General features: G+C 43.5%; 1 protein-coding gene across 3 annotated transcripts in view; it reads right to left on the bottom strand.

The window, feature by feature from the left end:
* NEK6 (NIMA related kinase 6) overlaps window positions 1-24,380 on the bottom strand; it is a 190,089-nt gene that overhangs the window by 50,131 nt on the left and 115,578 nt on the right. For all 3 annotated transcript variants that reach the window (XM_044268296.1, XM_044268295.1, XM_044268297.1), the window contains exons 4-6: window positions 21,350-21,490; window positions 11,793-11,855; window positions 2,974-3,084 (exon numbers count right to left, since the gene is read on the bottom strand). In XM_044268296.1, the coding sequence (XP_044124231.1) occupies window positions 2,974-3,084; window positions 11,793-11,855; window positions 21,350-21,490 (315 nt within the window). The remainder of the gene's footprint in view (window positions 1-2,973; window positions 3,085-11,792; window positions 11,856-21,349; window positions 21,491-24,380) is intronic.

The raw sequence follows: 24,380 nt of genomic DNA, 5'->3' as shown, positions 1-24,380 counted from the left end.
GATCCTTCTGAGCCTTTGGAGGTATCGTAACCCATTTCCCACACTCATCAAATCAATGCTCTGGAACTAAACAAAACCTGACAGGTGGAGATGCCGTCTTGGTGTAATGAGCATCTCTTGTCTTAATTACCTCGGATAACATATTTAGAGCCTCAGAACCATAAACTGTAGCAAACTGAATATTTGCCCAAAGCAAACTCTGATATCATTAAATATTCTGCATTATAACCGATATGGAAAAGTCTAAAGTGCTCCTCTAGAAATATGTGGAATCTAGTATATGGTTCTAAACCAGCACAAGACAAATCTCAATAGTAAGGCTGCCACAATGGCAAAGCGGTCCTGGTTATGCCTTTCTGCCAGCTTTGTATGCATTTGGCAGCTGAGTGCCTAAAAGACCAGTTTCAGAAAAGGTCACGGACCACTCCTGCTGGGCAGAAACAACACACAGCACCCGACAAAGGGCTACCACTGTGCTCACTTATGACCCTACATTAATCTTTCTCAGTAGCTGAAATTGATGCCTCATCGCCGAGCTACACGTAAGTGGCTGCTCATGTGTATCTTCTCGACTGCGGAGAAAGGCTCATCAAGAGAACTAGGGACAGGTTGGTAGCAGGGACTACGGTGGACAGTATGGGTGCTATCAACGTGGGGAGGGTCAAAACTTAGGCTGAGGCTAATTCAAAGCACTAACATGGCCTGAGCTAAAGCTTGTCTAATGTACAGTATGTGCAATCATTTAGCAACTAAACCATTACTTGACTACTAAACCGATAGTTTAAGGACATCGCAAAATAGTCGACCAAACATAGGAACCTCGATGTGACTGGGATGCATGAGCACTGCACACGATATTATATGGTTGTCAAATATGGTGATAGATCACCTCTTATTGCATTCTAGTATTTTGGGGTTAAACAATTACACTTTCTATTGGTTTTTATTTAAAAATTTGCAAGAGTTTTTCTTCTACAGCTTTCAGTTTCAATACATTTGCAGACTAGAAGGTTCGCTGCTTCACACTGAATCTGTCAGATTACTGCTCTCTCGGCTGGATCTGTAGCCCTTATCTATGAACTCCTGATGGCTCCTAAACACTTCTTATAGCAAAATCCATATGAAGCGTATAAGAATTTAGCTATAATGAGTGTTCAGGAGCTGTTAGGTAAGTGCAGATATGTACTACAGCAGGGGTTAGCAACCTCCGGAACTGCAGCTGTTGCGAAACTACAGCACCCATCATGCATACTTGTTCTGCTCTTTTCAGAACTCCCATAGAAGTGAATGGAGCATGCTGGGAACTGTAGTTTTACAACAGCCAGAGTGCCAAAAGTTGCTGACCCTTGGACTACGGTGTCAGCCATCAAAGAATTCAGAGTGAGGCTAAGAGCCTGACAGCCTGCAAATGCACTCAAAGTGAAAGCTGTAGAAGAAGAAAAAAACTATAGAAAATTTTAATAAACACCAATTGCAAAAACAATTTAAGCCCAAAATTACAAGAATGCAATAAAAGAAATACCTCCAAAGGTGTCCATAGCCTTTCATTATTCTCAAGAGTCAGCATTTACAGGTCACCGTTTTGACCGTAAAGTACAGAAATGACTACATAAGTACATAAATCTCATTACAAAATACATTTTCAAGAAAACTGTGATGAAAAAGTGAACGGGAAATCCTTCTGAAAGCATACAAAATTAGTCACGTACTTCAGTTTTAAAGGCAAGTCTGTCAGCAGTTTTGACAATGTAAAATTGCTGACAGTGCTAGGCAGGGGCTGGTGAGAACAGGACAAACATACCTTTTCGCTGAAATTCTATTATTAGGAGTAGTATGAATATGAACTTTTGCTCTGCAAGTGAAAAGGAGGTAGATCTTCACTATAAAGTGCTTTCTGCATTGGGTTGTTTCACAGCCCCCCTCCCTTCTGCTCCGATTGACAGCTGTAGCATCCAATCAGGAGACTATTACATGTGTCACTCAGAGTATAGGGGAGGCCCGAGTAAAGCACCTCAATGCTCAAGACCTCCACTTCAGGAGCAGTGAATTGCAGAATATAAACTTCATACTCACACTACTCTTCTCAATGAAAGCTCAAAAAAGTTATGTTTCTACTGCATAGTGCTGTCAACAGTTTTACAGGGTGACACACTCCCTTTGAATAATGTACCCTAGTACTTGTATATTTACATCCATCCAATATTATTTTTCCATATATAATGAAATTCATCATACAAACTATACAGTACACACCAATACAGCTCTGGGATGATGCTACTGCGCCTCAGTTTTGACATTACTCATTTATTTATTTGCGTTCATTTATAATTTTTTTTTTTTTTTTAGATCGGCTGCTCTGTTGGAGCGCTGTGCCCCTCATTCTCTTATACGGCCCTGTATTCTAATTAATAGCACCAGTACAGGGAGGAGGAGACGGACATGTTTCTCAGGGGGCGTCTCCTTTTCCCTGGCTGGCCCAATCGCTGCGGACCACATCACAGCCAGGGAGAAGATGAGCTTTATTATCTCCCTGGCTGTGACACACTCTAATGCGATTGGACAGCTCACAGCCAGGGAGAAGGAGACGGCCCCTGAGAAACACGGCCGTCTCCTCCCCCCTGTACCGATGCTATTAATTAGCATACAGGGGGCAGGTTACCAGAACGGGAAGCACAGCACCCCAACGGAGCGTCGATCTGAAAAAGATGAGAGCACGGACATCTAATGATCATGCCCTACACTGACAGGTACTAATATTGTAATGTAAGGACCAGTGAAAGGTCCTCTTCAATGATGCAGTTCCAAGTAGGCTTTTTTTCCAAAAAAGGTGGCAGTTTCCATCAGCCTTTTCACAAAAGCGGTAATAAAGCTATCCTATATTTCTAAGCAAGTTATTATAGTGCTCACAAAACATATGGAAGGTACTTAAAAAGAAAATTTCGCATCTGCAAAATAAAGTCCTTTGGTCCTTACTTTAATCATTTGAGAAAGATCTCCAGCATCTGCCAACTCCAAAACGATGTTCAACTCATTGTCTTCAATAAATGAGTCCAGGTACTTGATTATGTTCGGGTGGTTCAATTGCTGCATGGCAAAAGACAAAGGAAAAGAAGGGCTGAAAAACAGAATCTGAGGGCAAAAAAACACAGCCTGATCGAAAAAATGTAAAGACTTCTACTTCACTGTCCATATTATTTGCATACAGCATAATGCATAATATCCATTATATAGCATCTAAACCCCATGAGGAAAGGCTGCTTTTCTAAAGACCCTGCTCACTACCGGCATGGATATTTCTGTTTTGCTATGGCAATGACAGCCTGTTTCATGCAGCTGCCACTTACATCTAAGGTTCCGGAGGCCCTATTCTGGATGCCCATATACTGAGTTTCCAATATCTCTCAAGAGTTTGGTCATTGACCCCTGCAAACTGTCCTTGTATTCCTGGACAGGCTGTAAAAAAAGTTGAGTTAATTGCTGCTGATGTAAGTATTCTAAACTACTAACTTGTATTACCTATAACCTTTATGGTTCTTTATGGTCATCCAATGTGTCTGTACGAACTGTCAGCTTTCTCTGATTTCTGGATAACTTGTGCAGAAAAGAAAACTAGAGGCTAAATAAAACTTAAATACACAAGCTGTCCCCAACAGTGAAAAATTGTATTTTATTGAGAAAAATAACTGAGCAAAATATGATCAAATAACATCCGTATTAACCCACACCAACCTTTTTAACTTGTGTAACCAGTATTTTTTGTTGGAAAAGGTGGCAACTCTAACAGCACCCCCGCTCAGGACCTCTATAGGCCCGCTCACTGCAGCAAGGTAAGCCTCATCAGGACTCGCTTCTTAAAAAAAAAATTTTTTTCTTTTCATCGCGATATTCTGATTTTTATACATTTTTTATAGTTATGTCTATGGAGATGTGTGGGGGCACATTTTTTGCGGAACGATCTGTAGTTTTTGACAATACCATTTTGGGTTGTTTAGGACTCGATCACTTTTTATTCAATTTTCTTAAGAGATAAAGTGATGACAGAAATGCGAATCGGCTAACTTTTTAAAAATATTTTTGTTTTCGCATGTGGCGATGCCCATAATGCTATTTTTAATTTTAAATTTTTTTTTTTTAATTTTTAAAACTTTTTTTATTTTATTTTTTTACTTTTTGTTAAGTCCCCCAAGTGGACCACAGCTTACAATCATCAGATGTAAATTGCTCCATTATTCTGAATAGAAATCACTATATCACAGTTCAGTGCTGCCATCTAGTGGCCTGAACTGGGATATACTAACAACGAGCCTGGAATCCTAGTACAGAGGCTGAAGAGGAATCCAACGCTTTTGGTTTTTAACACTCTCAGATGCCGTGGATGAGGGGAACTCATTGCTGTGAGGGGAGGGGGCATGTGGCATATTCTGGGGCCATGAGGGTGAAGAACTGTGCGAGGAGCTTTATGGGGTGTAAATCTGTGAGTGAGCGCCGGAATCGACAGAATGTAAGGCCGAATGCACACGGCCGGTTTTCACGGCCGTGAGCGGTCCGTGGAACTGCGGCCTGGATTCCTGCTGAGAGCAGGAGCGCACGGCGTCACTGGTTTCTATGACGCCGTGCGCTCCCTGCTGCCGGAACAGTACAGTAATACACTGGTGTAGATCATACCAGTGTATTACTGTACTGTGGCGGCAGCAGGGAGCGCACAGCGTCATAGCAACCAATGACGCCGTGCGCTCCTGTTCTCAGTAGGAATCCAGGCCGTGGTTCCACAGACCGCTCACGGCCATGAAAAACGGCCGTGTGCATTCGGCCCAACTGTGTTGTTTGTACATTATTACAAGATTTGGGGGCCCCACTTTTAGTTTTGCCCAGGGCCACATTTTGTCTAAAACCAGACCTGGTGCCAAACCAGTTTGGTGAATTGTAAACATCTAAAAGTGCTATTTGTCTGGTAAGTGGCTGCAAAAATATATTCCTTGGTGTGTAAAAGTGCATTGACCGTCTGTTATCCCTGAGAATATAGCACACTGGAATTTTGGATGCCCAGCGAACGATGTTACAAATATCCAAATGGCCCTCGGCAGCAAAAAGCTCCGCCACCCCTGCTCTATAGGAAAGATATGCTTCACATATAAAAACACAAAAAAATAGATAAAAAAAAAAATACACCTTCAAGATGGGACCTGTCAATTAACAGAAGGACGACTAAACACTTCACTTTGACAAGTTATTTTCTTTTAAAGCACAGGGGACGCTGACAGACAAACCAAAGCTGCTTCTCCCCCTTCCATTACACAGATCGTAACCTTGGACCATTAGGCGGTAAAGCCGTAGACAAGGGGCCCTCCACCTGCTCCACAAACTGCTGACCCTGTGTTACATTAAACGGTTTCTCGGGAACCTACTTAAAACTTACATCATTGTTACTTTTGATTTGTTGAGCTGCGCGTAAAGCTGTGCATTCAGGGTTTGTATCAGATATAATTTATAAATGCGTACACATTAGAAAGGAATGCCCTACAGGCAGTAAAACAGATACACTCGCTGCTCATTCGCAACACAATGTGACTGCTCAAACTGACTCACCAGATTTCGAGCTGTTTGATGCTGTGATTTGAGTGTTTAAGCGGCATTTTTGCTCTCCGCAGGGATCCTGGCTTTGAGCATACTTGCAAATTTTCAAGTGTGAAATGCTTCAAAAATATATATATTCAGCAAAGCAATGCCCACAGGCCACTAAATGTCTTTCGGAGAGATTACTGCCTATAAAATATTAGGCGGATTTGGGAGATGCCATCCTGTTGTGTCAAATATATCTTAAACCAGCTGGAACATACAAATGCACATAGAGGACGCCCGTGTTCATCCCAAGTCACAAGATAAGCTACTGGACACGCTAGCCTGTGACAATGCGCCAGTATGAGGAGAAGGTCTATTCCATACATCACATGATAACATCCAGGACTAGAATCCCCTCCGCTGTTTCCTATAATTGGTGTTCTGCAGACATTTAGACACGTGTTTGCCCTTTTGGCTTTTACATTATTTTCCGATGAAATGCTTACATATTTCCGATAAATCTGGATTTTTATTTATTTTTTCCTCTCCTATTATCTGAAGCTCGGCGCTGGATCAGAAGAAAGCTCTAGTAAACATCTCTATTGCTAGTCTATGGCTGAGCCGATTCCCTGCTATGCGGCTTCAGGGAAAACAAGCCAACGCAAACATTACAGGTCAGTTGCCACAGGGGTTTCCCTGCAGAAAAACAAAATAAAATGGTTTGCCCAGTCTTTAAGGCCTATTTCACATCTGCGTTTTACTTTTCCAGTTACTGAGATCCGGTAGAGGAACTCCATATCAGAGGAAAAAGCTTCCTTTGACAACGAATGGGGAGAAAAATGAACTGAACCGATTGCCCCAGAATGCATTCCGTTCCGCTTGGTTACGTTCCCATACCAGACAGAAAACCGCCGCAAGCGGTACCAATAACTTGCACTGTGTGTCATGCCGGATCCGTTTTCTCAGACAATAGAAAAACGGATCCACCCCCACTGACTTACAATGTTTTTAATGTCGGATCCAACATGGCCATTTTAAAGATAATACAACTGGATCTGTTTATAACAGATGCAGACGGTTGTATTATCAAAAACGGAAGCTTTTTTGCTGATCCATGATGAAGTGTGAAAGAAGCCTAAGGACACTTCTGTGTTATTTTAAGGGAACAACAAAAATTAATACAATACTAATAATTTATTCGCTAGAAATTTAGTACATTTTAGGACATTCACTTTGTGGAATAAATAGCATGATAACTTTAGGTCAATACGATTTCAGTAATTCTAAATATATATATGATTTTCTTTAAGTTTTAGTATTTTTGTAACATAAAAAACACTTTAAAAAAAAAAAAACATTTTAAACATTTTTGTCACATCCCAAAACTCAAGATAATTTTTATTTTTGTTTATATGGCCTTTTCATTGCTTTTTATTCTGCGTTTTGTTTTCGTTTTGTTTTTTGTTTTAGCAATTTCTGCATTCTCTTACTATGTTCACTGCGCTGGATAATTTATATGATAATTATATAGATTGGGTTGTTACGGATGGGGCGATACTAAATACAGACTGTGGAGGGTATTATATATGGGTTTTTTTTTCAATTGTTTCATGGAGAAATGGGTGTCTGTTGTTTTTAATTTGAATATTTTTTTTTCCAATAAAACTTTAACAAAAATGTTAAAGAAGCACTCCAGCAATTTTATTTGCCTATAAAGTACAGCAAAGGCTACTATTAAAAAATAACTAAGAGGCTCTTGTGTATATCTGTTATAGTTAATGTGTTCTAAATGGGCCGTTTTGAATCCTTCACCCCCCTCTCATCCCTAATGCAGTCTCATATGCAGCTCTGCAATATACACTTATTATTATGCTCCTGGATTTGCACAGAGAGGACAGAGTCTCATCACAATGTACTTATCAGAGTCCTATCTGACGGCAGCCAGTGATAGAGCTCAGTGACACTTTATTTGTAAACTGCTGAGAGAAGAGTAATGTATTCCCATGGGATGCAGCTTCAGCCTGTCTCCCCTGTTTGCTGCCTGTGATAGGTTTCTCTCCATTAGCTCTTACAAAGCAGGGGGAGCAGTGTGAAGCAGCATCTTATGGTATAAAGAGAAGATTCTGTAAGTAATAGGAACAGATATATTGGAGTTTAATTTTCTTTAATTAAGCGATAGGAGATAACTGTGAAACCACTTGCAATATTAAAAAAAAAGGTTCTCTGGAAGAAGAAGTGATGGACTTGAATTTGGAACAATCTCTAACATGTTCTTTGTGCAGATAGCCTCACCCCTGCAAGACCTGATTGCCAGATATCTTAGACACTTCAAGAAAATCATAGTATAGCTTGGTAGAGGGCAACAACAACCTGAAATCTTCAACTTACAAAATAGATATGCCCCCATTGTCTTATAGGTGCGAGTCCCACCACTCGAGCACCTATATCGGGAACGGAGCACCACAAGATGGTGGCTGGAGGACTCCGGTCCGGCCACCACCAAGTGCTCTCCCCATAGAAGTGATTGGGAGCGCACTGAGCATGACCGGCCACCGCTCCCGTTCACTACTATGGGGCCTCACGAAAATAGCCGAGCCAAAGCTCGGCTATTTTCAGCGGCCCCGTAGAAAATGAATAGAGGGCGGCTGCTCATGCGCAGTACGCTCTCCACAACTTATAGGGCTTCGTTCTCAATATAGGTGCGGGTACCAGCAGTGGGACTAGGGCTGCAGCTAACGATTATTTGTCGATAATTTCATCGATTAATCGGAAAAAAACACCAAATGACAAAAAAAGGGGTTTATATGATTTTACTTGAAAAATTATGTTCAAAGGCCATATTAAAACAAATTGTGGATGGCACCGTTATGGAGTGGATCTGTGGATGGCACCGTTATGGAGGGGATCTGTGGATGGCACCGTTATGGAGGGGATCTGTGGATGGCACCGTTATGGAGGGGATCTGTGGATGGCACCGTTATGGAGGGGATCTGTGGATGGCACCGTTATGGAGGGGATCTGTGGATGGCACCGTTATGGAGGGGATCTGTGGATGGCACCGTTATGGAGGGGCTCTGTGGATGGCACCGTTATGGAGGGGCTCTGTGGATGGCACCGTTATGGAGGGGCTCTGTGGATGGCACCGTTATGGAGGGGCTCTGTGGATGGCACCGTTATGGAGGGGCTCTGTGGATGGCACCGTTATGGAGGGGCTCTGTGGATGGCACCGTTATGGAGGGGCTCTGTGGATGGCACCGTTATGGAGGGGCTCTGTGGATGGCACCGTTATGGAGGGGCTCTGTGGATGGCACCGTTATGGAGGGGCTCTGTGGATGGCACCGTTATGGAGGGGCTCTGTGGATGGCACCGTTATGGAGGGGCTCTGTGGATGGCACCGTTATGGAGGGGCTCTGTGGATGGCACCATTATGGAGGAGATCTGTGGATGGCACCGTTATGGAGGGGATCTGTGGATGGCACTGTTATGGAGGGGATCTGTGGATGGCACTGTTATGGAGGGGATCTGTGGATGGCACCGTTATGGAGGGGATCTGTGGATGGCACTGTTATGGAGGGGATCTGTGGATGGCACCGTTATGGAGGGGATCTGTGGATGGCACTGTTATGGAGGGGATCTGTGGATGGCACCGTTATGGAGGGGATCTGTGGATGGCACTGTTATGTGGGGGATCTGTGGATGGTACTGTTATGGGGAGGGGGATCTGTGCACTGTTATGGGGAGAGGGATCTGTGGATGACTATGCTATGAGGGGCTCTATGGATGACACTATATAGCATCTTATGCTATATGTGTCATCCACAGATCCCCCCTCCCCATAACAGTGCCTTCCACAGATCTCCCTCCCCCATAACAGTCCCATACACAGATCCCCCTCCCCATAACAGCCCTGGCCCCGCCGCTCACAGCAGTATTCCTTAACCGGCAGTAACTTTTACTTTAAATCACTGCATCTTTATTACCTTACAATGAAGCTCCAGTAACAGGCAGAGCGGGAGGCGGCGTAACGTCACTCACTCACGTGACGCGCCTGCTTCGCCTACTTTATGAATGAAGCAGGCGGAGCCTGCGCGTCACGTGAGTAAGTGACGTTACGCCGCCGCCCGCTCTGCCTGTTACTGGAGCTTCATTGTAAGGTAATAAAGATGCGGTGATCTAAAGTTCAAGGACCCGCAGGCATAGCGCCTGACCGCCCGCATAGCAATGAATCGGCCGATTATTCGATAACGGGATTAGTTGACAACGAATCCCCTTATTGAATATTATCGATAACGTCGATTAATCGTTGCAGCCCTAAGAGTGCCATGCTAAGAGCCGTGACGTGGTGCATGTGGGCTCCGATATCTTCCTGACAGGAATATATTGGCAAAAGTCTCACCTTTTAATATCTGCATTTATGACTAGCCAGTATAGTCAGTGGCATATCCGTTTGGTGCATTTTTTCTGTGATTTATGATTATATTTTCATCCGCACAATGCTCCGTTTTGTGTAGGATGCCTTTGTGGTGCATGTGGACCGCGCCGACATCCTCCACCGTATGCAAAATATTTTTTGCTGGGGATAGTCGTTTGCTGCGGTCCACATGCGGTGGGGCTGCTCCCCCAATGAAAAACACGCTACAGTGTTAGGGGTTGAGCAGCTCCCCCAGATTTGCCACTATATTTCTGTGTTTCAGCCCTAAGTGGGACCCACACCTATAAGACAATGGGGGCATATACTAGCGATATGCCCCCATCGTTTGTGATGAGACAACCCCTTTAATGTCATGGTGCAGGGCGCTATCACTATGACGTAACTACAACTGTCTCCTCTGCGTAGCACTGACAGACATGGGGGAGACAGAAACAGGACAAGGGAAGTAAGACGTCAGGACCACACAGCAGAGGTACAGGAGAAAAGAATTGTGGAAATAGGACCAGACACCTAGCACTCATCCTCAAGAATTAGGTAAAGCCACTAAATTTTAGTTCTCATATTAAAACCATAAACAAACTAAAAACATCCCAGGGAGCACCGATGCATTTTGACCCTCTAGGTTGAGATCTTAGGGTCCATTTACATGGGCTGATAGAAGGGCAATGATCGGGAATGGATAAATCTTTTTTTTATAATTATGATGACCCATTAAATATCTGGCATCAAGGGCGAACGCTCTAAAAGCCTTTCTGATAGTAAGGCTCCATTTACACATCCGTGGAATGGGTCCGCATCCGTTCCGCAATATCCGGAACGGGTGCAGACCCATTCATTCTCAATGGGGCAGGAATGGATGCGGAGAGCATACTATGTGCTCTTCACATCAGCATTTCCGGAGCGCGGCCCCGATCTTCCGGTCCGCAGCTTTGGAAAAAAATAAAACATGTCCTATTCTTGTCTGCAGTTGCGGACAAGAATATGCAGTTCTATGGGGGTGCCGGCCGGGTGTATTGCGGATCCGAAATACACCATGGACGTGTGAATGGACAATCTCTGCCCCTCATAACTAAGAGACTATCTATATTGCCCTGATGAATAAAGGCAAGTCTAGAAGCACCTATGCTTTGTGACCTATGCAGAGGTCAGGAGGGAGTAGATAAGCTGTGATATCACCCATTGTGAATGGTGGATCCTGTCTCATGTATCCAGAGGGGATAGCAGTCATAACAAGATGGCTACTGTAAACTTACCTGTACAGAACAGGAAGTCTCAACATATTAGGTGTAGTGGTCATTGTGAAAACTGAACGATTTTTTTTTTTATATATAGATAGGAACATGGAAAATTCAAAAGAAAATCACCCCAAAAAATAAATAAAAAATATAATGTTAAACATAAAAACATCATTTAAACTATTGGTCATGTTCTGTCATTGCTGACAACTGTATGAATAGGTCAGCATCCATCCCGCAATTTAGCAAAAGATGCAGACAGCACATTGTTTGCCATCAGCATCCATAGTTCCGTTCCGCGTCTCTGCAATAAAGATAGAGCATGTCCTATTCTGGTCGCAATTGCGGAAAAAAAATAGGCATTTCTAATACAGTTCAGCAAACATTCCATGTTTTGCGGGACTGCAATTTGCGGACCTCAAAACATTACGGTCGTCTGAATGAGCCCTAAAACATATTACAGTATTCTGAATACCTAGGTTAGACACTACCATCAGAAGGCAAAAATAAGTATGTTAGTACATAAAAAATAAATCTATGGTATATAAAATATCTGTCAATCTTACCTTTAGCAGGTCGATTTCCTTAATGCAGTCTTGCCTGGCTTTGGCATCCATCATTTCAAATATCTGTAAATGACAGACAAGGTGGTTCAACTGAATGAAGTATCCAGCACACAGTCATTAGAAGAGAAACCGGCTATTGAGAGGAGATCAAATTAGTGGAAAGTCCGGTTCCAGAAAAAAAAAAAAAAATGGAGAAGGATCAGTCTCATTCGGAATAGATTTTGCAGAGCACTAGCGTGCTGGGAAGGCACTGGCTGCCTCAATCAGACAATGTGTCATGGTCAATACTGGACAATGGTCTGCCACTCGTGGTGGAATTCAATTTTTGGCTACAGTTCTCGCTTAAAGAAGTCTTAAGAGATTAGTAAAAAAGTATCTGCATTTTGACCAGTGAATTCTGCCACTCCTGTTTTGTCTGGTATTGGAGCTCATCGCCAACTGTGCAATTGGGTTCGCGGTGCTGTTCCAGATGCAACCCAAGGGTGGTGCTGTTTCTCGATAAAAGAAAATCTCTATTTGCTAATCTCAGGCAACCCCATTTAAAGAGCTGAACCCGGACATATCCCCTTCTTCATCCACTCAGCTTCCGCCTAGCAGTGAGCCCGGTGACATCACTGGTACTAATGGGCGGGCTTTAGTGCTGCCCTAGCCTGTAAAACGGCCCATTAGTATAGGTGACATCACGGGGAACACCTCTAGGCGGAAGCCTCCACCTAGCAGTGTAAAAATGTAAACAGAAAAGCCGTTGCCCTGCGCAATACAGCGCAGGGCAAGGGAGAGCAATGGAGCATGAAATGCTCTGATGCTCATGTCAGAGGGGTTAAGTGGGGGAAGAAGGGGATATGTCCGGGTTCAGCTCTGAACCTGGACAACCCCTTTAAATGTTATCAGGACTGCTGGACAACCCTTGGATCCTTGGACAACCAATTCACTTGGATAAGACTGAGCTGCGCCTAGGCCATGTGACCGATAATCATGATGTCACTGGCCTAGGAAGAGACCAGAGCCCCGTGGCTTCTTCAGACAGCTGATTGGTGGGGGATGCCTGGAGTTAGAAACAACCTTAACCACTTCAGCCCCGCTAGCTGAAACCCCCTTCATGACCAGAGCACTTTTTACACTTCGGCACTACACTACTTTCACCGTTTATCGCTCGGTCATGCAACTTACCACCCAAATGAATTTTACCTCCTTTTCTTCTCACTAATAGAGCTTTCATTTGGTGGTATTTTATTGCTGCTGACATTTTTACTTTTTTTGTTATTAATCAAAATGTAACGATTTTTTTGCAAAAAAATGACATTTTTCACTTTCAGCTGTAAAATTTTGCAAAAAAAACGACATCCATATATAAATTTTTCGCCAAATTTATTGTTCTACATGTCTTTGATGAAAAAAAAATGTTTGGGCAAAAAAAAAAATGGTTTGGGTAAAAGTTATAGCGTTTACAAACTATGGTACAAAAATGTGAATTTCCGCTTTTTGAAACAGCTCTGATTTTCCGAGCTCCTGTCATGATTCCTGAGGTTCTACAATGCCCAAACAGTAGAAAACCCCCACAAATGACCCCATTTCGGAAAGTAGACACCCTAAGGTATTCGCTGATGGGCATAGTGAGTTCATAGAACTTTTTATTTTTTTGTCACAAGTTAGCGGAAAATGATGATGATTTTATTTTTTATTTTTTCTTACAAAGTCTCATATTCCACTAACTTACGACAAAAAATAAAAAATTCTAGGAACTCGCCATGCCCCTCACAGAATACCTTGGGGTGTCTTCTTTCCAAAATGGGGTCACTTGTGGCGTAGTTATACTGCCCTGGCAATTTAGGGGCCCAAATGAGTGCAAAGTAGTTTGAAATCAAAATGTGTAAAAAATGACCGGTGAAATCCGAAAAGGTGCACTTTGGAATATGTGCCCCTTTGCCCACCTAGGCTGCAATAAAGTGTGACACATCTGGTATCGCCGTACTCAGGAGAAGTTGGGGAATGTGTTTTGGGGTGTCATTTTACATATACCCATGCTGGGTGAGAGAAATATCTTGGCAAAAGACAACTTTTCCCATTTTTTTATACAAAGTTGTCTTTTGCCAAGATATTTCTCTCACCCAGCATGGGTATATGTAAAATGACACCTCAAAACACATTCCCCAGCTTTTCCTGTGTACGGCGATACCAGATGTGTCACACTTTTTTGCTGCCAAGGTGGGCAAAGGGGCACATATTCCAAAGTGCACCTTTCGGGTTTCGCCGGTCATTTTTTTACACATTTTGATTGCAAAGTTCTTCTCACACATTTGGGCCCCTAAATTGCCAGAGCAGTATAACTACGCCACAAGTGACCCCATTTTGGAAAGAAGACACCCCAAGGTATTCCGTGAGGGGCACTGCGAGTTCCTAGAATTTATTTATTTTTGTCACAAGTTAGCGGAAAATGATGATTTTTTTTTCTCTTTTTTCCTTACAAAAAGTCTCATATTCCACTAACTTGCGACAAAAAATAAAAAATTCTAGGAACTCGCCATGCCCCTCACGGAATACCTTGGGGTGTCTTCTTTCCAAAATGGGGTCACTTGTGGGGTAGTTATACTGCCCTGGCAATTTAGGGGCCCAAATGTGTGAGAAGTACCTTGCAATCAAAATGTGTAAAAAATGGCCTGCGAAATCCGAAAGGTGCACTTTGGAATGTGTGCCCCTTTGCCCACCTTGGCATCAAAAAAGTCGCACATCTGGTATCGCCGTACTCAGGAGAAGTTGGGGAATGTGTTTTGGGGTGTCATTTTACATATACCCATGCTGGGTGAGAGAAATATCTTGGCAAAAGACAACTTTTCCCATTTTTTTATACAAAGTTGGCATTTGACCAAGATATTTCTCTCACCCAGCATGGGTATATGTAAAATGACACCCCAAAACACATTCCCCAACTTCTCCTGAGTACGGCGATACCAGATGTGTGACACTTTATTGCAGCCTAGATGCGCAAAGGTGCCCAAATTCCTTTTAGGAGGGCATTTTTAGACATTTGGATCCCAGACTTCTTCTCACGCTTTAGGGCCCCTAAAAAGCCAGGGCAGTATAAATACCCCACATGTGACCCCTACTTTGGAAAGAAGACACCCCAAGGTATTCAATGAGGGGCCTGGCGAGTTCATAGAATTTTTATTTTTTTGCATAAGTTAGCGGAAATTGATTTTTTTTTGTTTTTTTTCTCACAAAGTCTCACTTTCCGCTAACTTAGGACAAAAATTTCAATCTTTCATGGACTCAATATGCCCCTCACGGAATACCTTGGGGTGTCTTCTTTCCGAAATGGGGTCACATGTGGGGTATTTATACTGCCCTGGCTTTTTAGGGGCCCTAAAGCGTGAGAAGAAGTCTGGAATATAAATGTCTAAAAATGTTTACGCATTTGGATTCCGTGAGGGGTATGGTGAGATCATGTGAGATTTTATTTTTTGACACAAGTTAGTGGAATATGAGACTTAGTAAGAAAAAACAAACAAAAAATATATATATTTCCGCTAACTTGAGCCAAAAAAATGTCTGAATGGAGCCTTACAGGGGGGGGTGATCACCCATATAGATTCCCTGATCACCCCCCTGTCAGGCTCCATTCAGACGTCCGTATGATTTTTAAGGATCCATGGATACATGGATCGGATCCGCAAAACACATGCGGACGTCTGAATGGAGCCTTACAGGGGGGTGATCAATGACAGGGGGTGATCAGGGAGTGTATATGGGTGATCACCCCCTGTCATTGATCACCCCCCTGGTAAGGCTCCATTCAGACGTCCGCATGATTTTTACGGATCCATGGATACATGGATCGGATCCGCAAAACACATGCGGACGTCTGAATGGAGACTTACAGGGGGGTGATCAATGACAGGGGGTGATCAGGGAGTGTATATGGGTGATCACCCCCTGTCACTGATCACCCCCTGTAAGGCTCCATTCAGACGTCCGCATGATTTTTACGGATCCATGGATACATGGATCGGATCCGCAAAACACATGCGGACGTCTGAATGGAGCCTTACAGGGGGGTGATCAATGACAGGGGGTGATCAGGGAGTGTATATGGGTGATCACCCCCTGTCATTGATCACCCCCTGTAAGGCTCCATTCAGACGTCCGCATGATTTTTACGGATCCATGGATCGGATCCGCAAAACACATGCGGACGTCTGAATGGAGCCTTACAGGGGGGTGATCAATGACAGGGGGTGATCAGGGAGTGTATATGGGTGATCACCCCCTGTCATTGATCACCCCCTGTAAGGCTCCATTCAGACGTCCGCATGATTTTTACGGATCCATGGATACATGGATCGGATCCGCAAAACATGCGGACGTCTGAATGGAGCCTTACAGGGGGGTGATCAATGACAGGGGGTGATCAGGGAGTGTATATGGGATGATCACCCCCCTGTAAGGCTCCATTCAGACGTCCGCATGTGTTTTGCGGATCCGATCCATGTATCCATGGATCCGTAAAAATCATACGGACGTCTGAATGGAGCCTTGCAGGGGGGTGATCAATGACAGGGGGGTGATCAATGACAGGGGGTGATCAGAGAATCTATATGGGTGATCACCCGCCTGTCATTGATCACCCCCCTGTAAGGCTCCATTCAGACGTCCGTATGTGTTTTGCGGATCCGATCCATGTATCTGTGGATCCGGAAAAATCATACGGACGTCTGAACGGAGCCTGACAGGGGGGTGATCAATAACAGGGGGGTGATCAATGACAGGGGGGGTGATCAGGGAGTTTATATGGGGTGATCAGGGGTTTATAAGGGGTTAATAAGTGACAGGGGGGGTGGGGGGTGGAGTGTAGTGTTTGGTGCGACTTCACTGACCTACCTGTGTCCTCTGGTGGTCGATCCTAACAAAAGGGACCACCAGAGGACCAGGTAGTAGGTATATTAGACGCTGTTATCAAAACAGCGTCTAATATACCTTTAGGGGTTAAAAAAAAATCACATGTCCAGCCTGCCAGCGAGCGATCGCCGCTGGCAGGCTGGAGATCCACTCGCTTACCTTCTGTTCCTGTGAGCGTGCGCGCCTGCGTGCGTTCACAGGAAATCTCGGGTATCGCGAGATGACACGCCGATGCGTCCAGGAGGAACAAATCAACCACCTCCCGGACGCATCGGCGCGTTAGGCGGTCGGGAGGTGGTTAAAATGAACGTCAGCTCCAGAACAGGTGGTGACTTATTTTACAACCCCAGTTATTATTGGGAGTTCCCAGTAAACAAAGTCCACGTCCTGCAGTCATTCTCCCTCTTCCATCAGCTTCTTGTTTCCATACATACAGTCGATCAGGACCTACAGAAGGGAATATGACCGCAGGAAGGGTTGTTTCCAGTCTGTAACCATGTAAATATGTATGTTAAGGGTATTTTCACACATAGGTTTTTGCCTGTTTTTCATTTGCATTTTTAGTGGCGTTTTTTGCACTTGCATTTGTGCAATAAAAACTCAGATGTTAGCTGAAGGTCTTTTAGAAATCTAAAGCACAGGGCACATAAGTGTTTTCTTTCTGCTCTTGGATTTTGGTTCATTGTTTGGCATTTTGCCTTTTTTGGCTTTATTTAAAAAACGTACCATGTTTTTTCAGGTGTTTCAAACCACCTTCTCTAGGGAAAAAACACCATGAAGACAAGTGGTAAGACACACTGTATGCAAAAAAAAAATGACACAAAAACAAAACAAAAAACATTGATGCTAAAAAAAAAATATATTTTTTTTTAAATGCATGTGGTTATCCTAGCTTTGTCACAGCCCTTCAAAAATGTATGGACATGTAAGGGTTTTCTGGGAGTTAAATATTTGGTCATCGATACCTGATCTGTCGGGTCTTCCTTTTGGTTAAAGGGTCACTAACTTTTCAAAAAAACTGTTGGTATGTCAGAGACATATTATAAGTTTTGATTGGTGGGGGTCTGAGTGCTAGAACAACGGGAGAGACGCGTGCACATAGTGTGTGCCCTCTCTCCTCACTGCTGAGAATCGAGGCCCTATGTGCATGCTTCTCTCCCCTCGTTTTGGGGATCATGGGGGTCTCAGCACTCCTCCACCAATCTAAACTTTTGATATGTCTCTATGACACATCAAAAGTTTTTGGAAATGCTAGTGACCCCTTAAAGTCATTTGTTTTGTGCGACAGAATTTTTTGAATGCATTTACACCAGAATGCTAGAAAAAAATAAAATGCAAGCACAGTACTTTGCATGATCGGGTGTGGGCATTACACAGTAACCTTAACTCTTATCCGCAGTGTTTCTGTAAAGGCATCCTCACTTTATAAAATTTCTATAGCTCCTTTTAAAACTATTTTAACATTTAAGATCCAGTTTATTAAAAGGTGAGGGGATCTGGTTTAAAAGCCGCCTGCATACTCCTGGTAGATGTGATTGCATTTATATGCATTACTAAGAGGTGAAAACAGCTTGTAAACTCCTCAGAGGGGATTAGCAGTGGAACCAAGGTCACTGGGAAGGCCTAGCTAGAGTCCATTTGTTTGCACTGCCGTGTGGCAATCCCCGCCTTGTTCTACTACCATTTTTCAGAAAAAATTTCTGTTTACTGTGCGTATGATGACAACAGCGTTTCTTCTAAAGTATAACACATTACAGGTATCTTAAAATGTCAGCCTACAGCTTTAACTGCTATAGATTGACGAGTGCATTTCCATACACTACATTAAAAGGGTATTCTGGTAGGTAAAAGTTATCCCCCATCCACAGGATATCCTACCGCTGGGACCCCCACCGTTCACAAGAATGGTGGTTCCGCACCCTCTGCTGCTCCCTTTTAAATGGCCGAAACAGCTGGTCACACATGCGCCTGGCCGCTCCTTTCATTTCTACGGGAATTCTGGAGATACATGAGCGCTGTACTCAGCTATCTCCCATAGAACTCCCATTGAAATGAACGGAGTGGGTGCGTGCATGTGCGACCGGAGCAGCAGGGGGTACGGGGCCCTCGTTCTCATAACACTCGGACCCCCACCAATCTGATAGCTATACCCTATTCTGTGGATAGGGGATAACTTTTACCTACTGGAATAACGGTATGGACATGGAGGGCATATCGCTGGTATACACCAGCAATATCAGATAGGCAGGGCCCAACTCTCCAGAACGTGGACCCCAAAGCCACCCTCTGTTCACCGCCATGGGAGTTCCCAAAATAGCTAAGCACTGGCTCAGCAAGTTCCTCAGTCCTATAGCCGTTGACGCACAGACAGACAAGCTTGTGTGGTTTCTCTCTGTCCACTTCAAGGGTGCTCAATCAGCTGCTTTTCAAACTCCCACAGCGATGAATGGACGTTGCACATTCACGGTGCGTTCTCCTTCACTTTGGGGGGCCCCGTTCTGGAAATAGGATCGGGTCCCAGATGGGTCAACATCTTTCATGCCTATTTATTTCTATGCTTGGCCTCATACAGAAGGCTTCTAGAGTGATCTAATTTTCGCTCACTTCAGCTGCAGGGGTCTCAGTTTAGTGGACATAATATACAGGTGAAACTCGAAAAATTAGAATATCGTGCAAAGTTCATTTATTTCAGTAATGCAACTTAAAAGGTGAAACTAATATATGAGACTCATTACAGGCAAAGCGAGATATTTCAAGCCTTTATTTGTTATAATTTAGATGATTATGGCTTATAGCTTATGAAACCCCAAAGTCACAATTTTAAGGTGCCCTTTGCTCAGGGGATATGGATTAATTAGCTGACGAGAGTCTGACACTTTGAGCCTAGAATATTGAACCTTTTCACAAAACTCTAATTTTAAGCTGCATTAATGCAATTCCTTTTAAATTTGCATTACTGAAATAAATGGACTTTTGCACGATATTCTAATTTTTCGAGTTTCACCTGTAGATGCTAAAATGTAGCCGTATTATGGCTATCTGAATAAGGCCCAAGGGTATGTTCACACAGAGTGTATAAGCTGCAATATTTCAGCTGGGGAATTATGGTTTTACAGCATTTGTAGTAGCATCAAAATGGATGAAATGATACAAAATTTCATCCATGTGCTGCAAGAAAACAAAAGTCTGTGACGAACATCATACGCAGCGTGTCAATTTATGCTGTGGGTTTCGAGCACAGATATCACCTGTTGCAATACAGTTATTTAACTGGCAGTACTCACAAGATCTGGTTTTGTTGATTACTGATTTAGTATACACTGGCCCAGCAAAAATAATATGAGAGCACCTCCTGTATTATACTAGAGACCAGATTCCAGATGCCCTTACGCCTGATGCACACTATTATATTATGGCTCCATATGACCTCAGCACTGGACAGGGCCATTCATTTTACAGCACCCATAGAAGGCTGTATTACACCACTATACACCTCCCATAGCAAGCAAAGTTTCTGTTGGATTCCATGATTTTGACAGTGTCCTCCTCTAGAAGCTTTACTTCTAAGGCAAAGTACCTCTGTATCATGGTACAATACACAGGGCCACAGGGACTCCACGTGCCTCTGTGCAAGCTTCATCCATATGGCAGACCCTATATAAAAATGGATGAACTTTCAGACATTATTAGGGTCCATTCACATGTTTGTAGTGTATTGCGGATCGGCAATACACCCTGCCGGCACCCCCATAGCGTTGCCTATTCGTGTCCGCAATTGCAGACAAGAATAGAACATGTTTTGTTTTTTTTTCGGGAGCCAAGGACCAGAAGATCAGGGCTGCACTCCGGAAATGCGGATGCGGACAGCACACGGTCTGCCGTCCGCATCTCTTCCAGCCCCATAGAGAATGAATGGGTCTGGATTTGATTTGCAACGTTGCGGAACGAATCCGGACCAATTCTACGGACGTGTGAATGGACCCTTAGTATTATGGGGCAACTGCTGCAGCACGTTAATAATAAATAGCAATCACTATGTCAGCCCCAGTTACAGGGATAGTACAGCCCCCATAAAGGTTGTACAGCTATACTGCAGAGCTGATCTGGGTCTGCTAAGACCCAGCAGCTCGTTAGACACCCGGCCTCTGGCCATCACATGATAGCCAAGACCAGAGCAAGAAGCAGCATCTGTATACCCAGCGCTCATCGAGCACTGTGTATACAGTGATGGGTAAGGCAGAGACAGTAAAAAACAAACAAACAAAAAACACAAAAAAACAAACAGTCTCTGCCTTATCTATGAGGAGGGCTTTCACTGATAGCAGGCTTCCTGTCCCTACACCTGCACAAATAGAGTGCAGCTGCAAACTCTACAAGGACAGTCAGAAACATCCTAACAGAGTTAAGTGCCAACCATCCAGATGTATATAGTCAACATGCAGTCGGCAAGCAGGTAAACTGAGCAAGCAACAGTGGGTCAGCAAGATTCACTAGGTCAAGATGAAGTTATGCAGGCCCTATGGCTTCCAACCTGTTTTGACATAAGAATCCTTATAGGTCAGATATGGCCATGATCACACACAGCAGAAAACGGCCGCTTAAAATCCATGGTCCTTTCTGTTGCAAAGCTTTCTTTCTTTCCCTTTTAGGAGTATTTGACCTACCTGGAGTTTTTTCAGAGCCACGGGCTTCCGGTCCAGATGGCAGTTGGCTCTATACACTTCACTGAATTGCCCCCGTCCAATCTTCTTCTCTATCTTAAAGTCTGCCAGGTTGCATCGGTAGGGATAGGAGGTTGTATGTCTCTGTACAAACATCAAATAGTATAATAATATGAGCTTTTGCAATGATATAAAATGGATTTAAATTAGTATAAGCATTTATAACATTTGGTGTCTGTCTGACTGGTGTGTCAATTTTCTTGTTGTAATTGTCTTTTACTTAGGGCACATAAATGTGGATTTTTTTCGCATCCGATCCCCATTCACTTTAAAGGGGCAGCAAAAGATGCGAAAAGCGCACCTTGTGCTCTCTACATACTCACGTCTGTTTTGCTGCAACTGCAAAAATACAGAACATATCCTATTCTTGTCCGTATTAAGGACAAGGATAGAACTGTTCTATTTTGGGCCGAAAAATGCTGAACGCACACGGCTGGAATCAGTGTTTTTCAGCTACAGCCTTGCGCACGAGTCCATAGTAAATCATTTTAATGACAACTCTACTAAAATTTTTGTATACAGCATACATGCACACCTACAGTGGATATAAAAAGTCTACACACCCCTGTTAAAATGTCAGATTTCTGTGCTGTAAAAAAAATATGAGACAAAGATAAATCATTTCAGAACTTTTTCCACCCTTAGGGCTCTTTCACACTTGCGTTCTTTTCTTCCGGCATAGAGTTCCGTCGTCGGGGCTCTATGCCGGAAGAATCCTGATCAGTTTTATCCTAATGCATTCTGAATGGAGAGAAATCCATTCAGGATGCATCAGGATGTCTTCAGTTCCGGACCGGAACGTTTTTTGGCCGGAGAAAATACCGCAGCATGCTGCGCTTTTTGCTCCGGCCAAAAATCCTGAACACTTGCCGCAAGGCCGGACCAGGAATTAATGCCCATTGAAAGGCATTGATCCGGATCCGGCCTTAAGCTAAACGTCGTTTCGGCGCATTGCCGGATCCGACGTTTAGCTTTTTCTGAATGGTTACCATGGCTGCCGGGACGCTAAAGTCCTGGCAGCCATGGTAAAGTGTAGTGGGGAGCAGCATACTTACCGTCCGTGCGGCTCCCGGGGGCGCTCCAGAGTGACGTCAGGGCGCCCCGTGCACATGGATGACGTGATCACATGGCACGTCATCCATGCGCATGGGGCGCTCTGACGTCATTCTGGAGCGCCCCGGGAGCCGCACGGACTGTAAGTATACCGCTCCCCGCTACTACTATGGCAACCAGAACTTTAATAGCGTCCTGGTTGCCATAGTAACACTGAAAGCATTTTGATGACGGATCCGTCTTCAAATGCTTTCAGTTCACTTGCGTTTTTCCGGATCCGGCGTGTAATTCCGGCAAGTGGAGTACATGCCGGATCCGGACAACGCAAGTGTGAAAGAGGCCTAAATGTGACCTATAAACTGTACAGCTCAATTGAAAAACAAAACTGAAATCTTTTAGGTGGAGGGAAGAAAACAAAAAAAACTTAAATAATATGGTTGTATAAGTGTGCACACCCTCCTATAAATGGGGATGTAGCTGTGTTCAGAATTAAGCAATCACATTCAAAATCCTGTTAAATAGGAGTCAGCATACACCAGCCATCATTTAAAGTGCCTCTGATTAACCCCAAATAAAGTTCAGCTGCTCTAGTTGGTCTTTCCTGAAGTTTCCTTAGTCCCATCCCACAGCAAAAGCCATGGTCCACAGAGAGCTTCCGAAGCATCAGAGGGATCTCATTGTTAAAAGGTATCAGTCAGGAGAAGGGTACAAAAGAATTTCCAAGGCCTTAGATATAGCATGGAACACAGTGAAGACATCATCAAGTGGAGAAAATATGGCACAAAAGTGACATTACCAAGAACTGGACGTCCCTCCAAAATTAATGAAAAGACGAGAAGAAAACTGGTCTTGGATGCTACCAAGAGGCCTACAGCAACATTAAAGGAAGAAAACAAAGATATTTTGTGTGGTCTTCCAAGCGGCACAATCAGTAGCAGTCCAAAACAACAGGAGTAGGTCTCTTCTCCTTTTTTAACCAAAATAAACTGCAATTCAGGGTCCGCGCTTGAACTTCATCAGTAAGGAACAGTTCACACACAGCAACACTTCCACAAGACGATTTTATCTCGATTCAAAACAATTCCAGCTCCTCGGTCTCAATATCCACCAGCAATCACAGCTCTTATCAAGATCGACACTAGTTCACGTCACATATAAAATCAATTTGCCTGACCCGGGTTTCGCTGTCTGCTTCTTCTGGGGCGTTCCTCTCCTCACCAATTGACACAACTGGAGGATAGTCTTCAGACATGCATCACAGTACCTAATTTTTGGGCCATATACGTAGTATAAAAAAAAAAAATATATTTTTTTAATTTGGAAGTTGATCTAACGGCTTACCACGTGTGACCAGAGACTAGAGCTTTTTGTCAGTTGTGTCAATTGGTGAGGACAGGAACGCCCCAGAAGAAGCGGACAGCGAAACTTGGGTCGGGCAAATAGATTTTATATGTGATGTGAACTAGTGTTGATCTTGATAAAAGAGCTGTGATTGCTGGTGGATATTGAGACTGAGGAGCTGGAATTGTTTTGAATCAAAATCGTCTTGTGGAAGTGTTGCTGTGTGTGAACTGTTCCTTACTGATGAAGTTCAAGCGCGGACCCTGAATTGCAGTTTATTTTAGCAACATTAACCACTTAAGGACCACAGGCTTATACCCCCCTAGTGACCAGGCCCTTTTTTACAAAATCGGCACTCCACAACTTTAGCGGTTTATTGCTCGGTCATGCAACTTACCACCCAAATTAATTTTACCTCCTTTTCTTCTCACTAATAGAGCTTTCATTTGGTGGTATTTCATTGCAGCTTTCATTTGGTGGTATTTCATTTACTTTTTTTGTTATTAATCGAAATTTAATGATTTTTTTGCAAAAAAATGACATTTTTCACTTTCAGTTGTAAAATTTAGCAAAAAAAACG

This window comes from Bufo gargarizans, chromosome 9, assembly GCF_014858855.1.
Source record: "Bufo gargarizans isolate SCDJY-AF-19 chromosome 9, ASM1485885v1, whole genome shotgun sequence".
Lineage (NCBI taxonomy): Eukaryota > Metazoa > Chordata > Amphibia > Anura > Bufonidae > Bufo > Bufo gargarizans.
Note: the sequence above shows the minus strand (reverse complement) of the source record. Positions and strands in the feature narration are given on the sequence as shown.